Source organism: Amborella trichopoda, chromosome 7, assembly GCF_054954075.1.
Source record: "Amborella trichopoda isolate Santa Cruz 75 chromosome 7, AtrichopodaSantaCruz75HAP2 v2.0, whole genome shotgun sequence".
NCBI classification, from domain to species: Eukaryota; Viridiplantae; Streptophyta; class Magnoliopsida; order Amborellales; family Amborellaceae; genus Amborella; species Amborella trichopoda.
The window spans coordinates 1,741,992-1,748,331 of record NC_142342.1 but is presented as its reverse complement, the minus strand read 5'-3'; the positions used below and the strand labels follow the sequence as shown (position 1 = coordinate 1,748,331).

Sequence of the window (6,340 nt, the reverse complement as noted above, 5' to 3'; positions counted from 1 at the left end):
GTTTAATTGGAAAAAAAAATCCTCATTTTTTGTAAACTTCATCTACACAATTTTCCCTCAATTTTGATATTTTTTTAAACCAAAATAGCTTTCACGATAATCATATTACCACAATGACTACCACATTACATTACTTAAAGTACTGTAATGATAGAGGTTTTACAATAATATGACTACTGTGAATGTTATTTTGATAAAAAAATACCAAACTTGAGAAAAAAAAAATGTAGACGAGGTTTATGAAAGTTGAAATGTTTTTTCGAATTTGATTATGACCAAGCTACTCTCACAATGTGTCAAGACACTCCATAATTACTTGACTATTTCTCACTTGGATTTTCTTGGGGTAGGTTCAGAGGGGTGGAGAGAAGATTCCTAACCTAATTAATATTATTATTAGTAATGCTCCAAATGTATGTTAGTACATGAGAATAAATAGGAGAGTCAATTGTCAATTCCTCTCCGGGAAAGTATATGATGATGCGATTTACCTTTTGTATAAGGTGGTCACAATTAATCTTGATCATTAAATGTGAAATTGTGTGGCTGTATTTATTTTATTGATCGAGCTCAAAGTTCAGAATAAATCAACTCGAATTTTGGGACACACCCAAACTATCAGATTTCATATTGGATGGTTGTAAGTAATTGTGATATCCCAGTACTAAAGACAAAGGGTCTCATTGTATACAATCCCTTCTTCTACATGATATTTTTTCTATGCCATTTTCCCTAAAATCACTAACTCGTTTGGTCCGGGTATTTGCAAACCCTGTTATGCATCCAACCCTGGGTATACAAATTTCAGTATCCGTAAAACGTGGCTTCAAGAATAATGTTGTTTGGGTAGCCTCTGGATTAACCTGGTATAAAACAAATCCCCTGTTTGACTCATCTAAATATATTTTGGCAGTATAAAATTATTATATTAAAATACAATAATATTACAATTAATAACATCATAGTAAGATATAATATAATTGATTTTATCATAGTAATATTAAAATATATTTGATAATATCATAATTCATAAAATTATAATATTATAGTATTATATTATAGAATGTAAAATGATATAATATAATTATAATATTATACAAATATTATATTATAAAATAATAATACATATCAAATATTATAATTAATAATATAACAGTTATAAAGTAATATCATATCTTTATATATTAGTATGATATTACAATATTACTTAAGTGTGGTTTCTATACCTTAAACAATTCAATTAAGGTGCATCTCCAAAATTTTTCATAATTTTGATAAAATAATTCTTAAGATTATCTCAAAATCTATTGTCATATCTAATTATATATTTTTAAACTCCAAAAATGGTTAAAATCAAGTAGATCTATAAATGTATGAAAGTCTTGAAAATGGACGGTCTAGATAATGTATTGCAAGATGTACTATTTCTAGGATTCAATTTTTTTTTCATTTCATAATCATACATTTCGATGTCGAGATGATCAACTATAGTTTTTTTCAAAATTAAAACAACATTTTCAGATGGATTTTTTAGGTGCCTTTGTAATTCTACATTTTAAGGTCGCAACCTTATATAAACTTTTTCTTTATATTAATACTAACAAAAGATATAACATACTATATAATTATTATAATTAGTTAAGATATTATTAATTATAATATTTATATGTATTATTATAATAATATATTGAGTATAAAATATTATAGGGAAAATATCCCTATTTTTAACTTCGATATCTTATTGGACCCAAGAATTGAAAATATTACTTGTAAAAAAAAAGACTCCATCTTTTCTATCTTTCAACCTCCTAAACCCTTTTGACCATGTATTGGTGATCTCAACATCTTATGAAATGACACTATCTCTCTCTCTCTAAAACTCTATCTCTCACATCATCGTTTCTCTCTCTCAAAACTTTATCTCTCTCTAAAACTCAAACTCCATCTCTCACTCTCACATTATCGTCTTTCTCTTTCTAAACTCCATCTCTCTCCCTAAAACTTAAACTCCATCTCTCTCTCTCTCTCTAAAACTCCATCTCTCTCACACACATAAGAAGGTGTGCTCGTGTTTGAGCTCAAGCTAAACCCCTTGATTGGTAAACTCACCGAGAAGCAAAGAGAGAGAGATGGAGTTTGAATATGGTCTCATTTTAATGTTTGTTTGGGTAAAACATTTATGGTCAAAGGGGACCACGGGGTTGTAAGATGGAAAAGATGAAAACCATTTGTTTACAAGTAATATTTTCAATTTTTAAATCTAATAAGATATAGAAGTTAAAAATAAGAGATGAAAAGATATTTTTTTAATATTATAACTATAGAATATATGTATTATTATAATAATATATTAAATATAAAATATTATAACTATAGAATAATTTCATTATTCTAAGACGTGAAACAAAAAGAGGGGATGAGGCACGTGCCCAATGCAAAAGCTAGCGTTCACGTATCCTTGCATTTGCACCTATTGTTAGTAAACAATCCCATTTTATTTATTTATTTTTTTTTTTTTGAGATTAGTTCATAAATTGAAGAAGTTACGTCATCAAATTTGCGGCCGTAAAAGTTCTTTTTAATTAAATTTTACCAAAAAAAAAAAATAAACAGCCTAAAATCTTTTTCGCATCCAGCTTTATCTCTATTTGAAGTCCTAAAAATTCTTCTCCATTAAATTTTTCCCAAGAGAGTATATAGACAGTATTCTCAAGTAGGAGCATAAAGTCTTTTGGCATCCATCTTTATCTCTAACTCCAATTTAATAAAATAAGAAAATGAAATAAACATAATAAACTAGAGCCCTTTACAATGCATGTGCAGTTAGATAGTGAATTTAAAAAGACTTAAAAACGAGATACCCTTCATGCTTTGCCCATAGAAAGAGATTAGAAAAAAATACTTTATTTGATTAATAATTGCAAAGAAAGAATTTCATCCACTGTGCTTTATAATTACAAACCCAATTCTATTCACAATTAATTAATTAGGTTTAACAACACTCAATTCGTTAGCAACATAGAAATCTTTCCCATGTTCACAAGGGTCGAATTACTCTATACACGTGCGATTCCCCAGCTATGTAGTTCACATGTATGAAGACTGATCCAGAAGTGCAAAGTCGGCTTCAACAGGCCGAATCTGGCTGTCATCTCCAGACTCGCATCTAGACCACATGTTCAATGATTCCCACGATTGGAAGAGCTTTGATAATCCAGCCTGTCCAATCAATGAGCAGCAAGATCGGAAGATCTTGGCTGTCCATTCTATGACCAGCATGCTCGGTCAATCTAGACCGTCCATTCAATAGCCCCCGAGATTGAAAGACCCAGGCTGTCCACCAATGATTTCGATAAAACTTATGACTCGGCTCGGGTCAAGACTTCAAGGGGCGATTGGCTTGGCAAGAGCCGGGTCCAGAGCGAAGTTCAATAGCGCTCTAGAGCCACGCATTTTATACGCGGCTTGGTCGTACGCCAGAGCCGCTTCCTCAGCCGTGTTAAACGTACCCAGCCAAATCCTAGCACCGTGGCGAGCCGAGTCACGGATCTCAGCCGCAAACTTACCCCACGGTCTCTCTCGTACCCCCCTGTAATGTCTCCCCTTTTTTAGACCCGACGGCTTTGAACTCGGAGCCGGGTTTGATGCTCTTGAAGCTGGACCCGAGTCTTTTACATTTACGGCCAATTCCTTCATAGGCGTAGCTTTGCCTTCCACAGATGAGCCCGAGTCTTCTGAGGCAAGAGTCGAGACGTTTAAAGTGTGAGCCGACTTTTTTGTACTCGAGTCGATTTTGAGAGAGGCCGCTTCTTCTAATATGCCGTACAAGACCATTTCGTCCGAGTCATTTACATTTAAGGGAAGCTTATCCCAATCCCCTGAAAACCAGGGGCCAAGGCAAAAACTCGAACCGGTTTCCTCTCCAATCGGACTCCTGAACCGAAAACCGGACTGGAGACCGGTTTTGTTGGGCAAGGATACCGAATCCGATGCCTTAAACCGCTTTTTCTCCTCAACCCATCCCGGAAAGCGGCACACTGGCCGGTTTCGACCACCCGCCCTGGCTCCCAGCCGGTTTTGGCCAGCTTCCGGCGCATGCGTTAACGATCCTTGAATACCCGGCAAATCAATGGCCAGCGCGCTCTGGATGAATCTCTCCTCTTCCTCCTCGTCCTCCTCCTCGAGGCTGCTCTTACAACCGGAGTCCGAGTACTCGGATCGCCGCTTTTTGCTCGCAGAGAAATTTTCCGGCAAAATATGGGAGGATTCCGGCGAGAATTTGGAGGATTCAGGGGAGATATGGGAAGACTCCGGCGAAAAGTGGTTAGATTCCAGCGACGTTTCGGCGTCAGTGATAGAAGAATCAGGAGGCGAGTTGGCCAAGAAAGGGAATGAGGGATCGTCGCTCTCCTCAAGTAAATGGTGGATTATGCGATCCAGGGCCGAATTCATGGTAACGGAACCCTAACTGATATCTATCCACCGTCAAATAGCAGGTCGAGACGATGACGGCTGATCTAAAGGAGAAGAAGAGAAATAACGGTGGCGATAACGGCGGTTAAGTCGAAGAGCAACGAAACTTCAGAGATAACGGCAGGCAAGGGTAGATACTCGGAGCAATTAACGCCGTTTGCAGGAGAACCAGGGGTTCAGGGGACTGTAGAGTCTAGACAGCCGTAAGGGAGATGAGGGAGAACGTAACGGCAATGAACCAGAGCCGTTTAATGCTTTCCCTTTTAGGCTTCCGAGCACAAAGCGGAGGGGGGTTCTATATATAGAGGTAAACGGCTGAGCTTGCCGTCAAGTAACGGCGGTATGTAAAAACGTGTGAGAATATAGGAAGCGGGTTCGACAATTGGCCAATTATTTTGACTTTTTATTATTTTAATATTTTGTATATCTGGATTTTTGATATTTTGATTTTTAAAATATTAGATTGGAGGAAAAAGTTTATAAGGTTACAACCTTATACTGTATAATTATGGTGCACCACAAAAATCAAGTAAAAAAGAGAGTATTATATCGACCTCGAGATATAAAAAATAATTTCAAGTCTTAAAAATTGTGCATCTTATAATAAGTTATCTAGACCATATATTTTCAAGATTTATAAATGTCAAGAGATATGCTCGATTATGTTATTCTTTGAAATTTAAACTTTATAATTAGACTTGAACAAAGATTTTCAAGCCATAATAAGGTTTCCACAATAGAACTACATCTTTCTGCATAATTTTAAAATGTACTTTATTGATATAATATAAGATGGGCATCTTATACAAACCTCACCCATTTGCTATTGAGCAGGTGCAATATATTCCTATACGAGTATATTTAAAAATTTACTTCATCGGGCAAACACTTGGGATATTTTTTTATTCAAAATTTTGAAAGCCATCTAATTATAACTAGATTATTATTTTCAAAAAAATAAATTGAAAAGAAATTTGGACTTTGAGAGCTCAAACATCTAGATCATTCTCTCAAAAAATTGAACATTTATGCTGCAATTTTGGAATGCGTTTTTTTGAGGCACATAAAGGGTAAGACTTATACTTTTTTTGTTTGAGGTCGATTACCGACCATATCCCAAAATTTGGCATCTAAAAGATGAATCCTATTATTAGTTTTGTCCGAGAGAGCATATGAATAGTATTAGCCCTGCAGGTGCCGGAAAATCTTTTGGCTTGTTATGTATTTTTAATTGTAGTGGATGGGATTTCCCTCGTGCTTGCACTACAGCGATGACGTGACGGTATGACGCCACTGGTGGCCACGGTGACGTCATCGAATTTGGCTTTGCATTCGCACGTTCGTACGCGTGGCAGGTGGTAGTGGATGAGGTACGTAAACCCCCATAATTTAAAATACAGATATATGATGGTTTAAACAAAACAGTTTTAGATACCTAACCCCTAATGAATCAAAATAATTTTTTTTTGTTTTTATTATAATTAATATTAACATAAAGGTCTAAACATACGTACATCTTTTGACAGAACAAATTTACAATGACGAATTCTTACAAAGTAACAAAAAAAAGTTTAAGCACAACTACAATGTCTTCTAAAGTTGATCTTGACGAGCACTCAATATAAAATCGCAATTATCCTGAAAAAAATGTTTATTATAGTTTGATGAGTTTGGCTACTCAGTAAGTGATCATCAATCCTAAAAATAATCATGGTTGAAAGATATCGATATTTTAAAAAAGGAGATCTATTAACAGAAATGCGTCAACAGTTTCACTTTAAAAAATGCATAATTAAGTATAATCCGAATAATTGAAATGCATATAACATTTAACGACAGTGCATAATTCAAAGGATTTCACAAAATA

The 6,340-nt window shown here is 34.9% G+C and overlaps 1 protein-coding gene across 1 annotated transcript; it reads right to left on the bottom strand.

Annotated features, from left to right (window-relative positions):
* Nucleotides 1-2,888: 2,888 nt before the first annotated feature.
* Nucleotides 2,889-5,485, bottom strand: LOC18995824 (uncharacterized). Its single transcript, XM_006846755.4, has one exon. It carries the CDS (start codon nt 4,450-4,452, stop codon nt 3,385-3,387), a length of 1,068 nt encoding a protein of 355 aa, XP_006846818.1. The 5' UTR covers nt 4,453-5,485; the 3' UTR covers nt 2,889-3,384.
* Between the last annotated feature and the right edge of the window lie 855 nt (nt 5,486-6,340).

Bases quoted from the DNA above. Each gene is read 5' to 3' on its own strand.
- LOC18995824 (XM_006846755.4), bottom strand. From the start codon at position 4,452: ATGAATTCGGCCCTGGATCGCATAATCCACCATTTACTTGAGGAGAGC.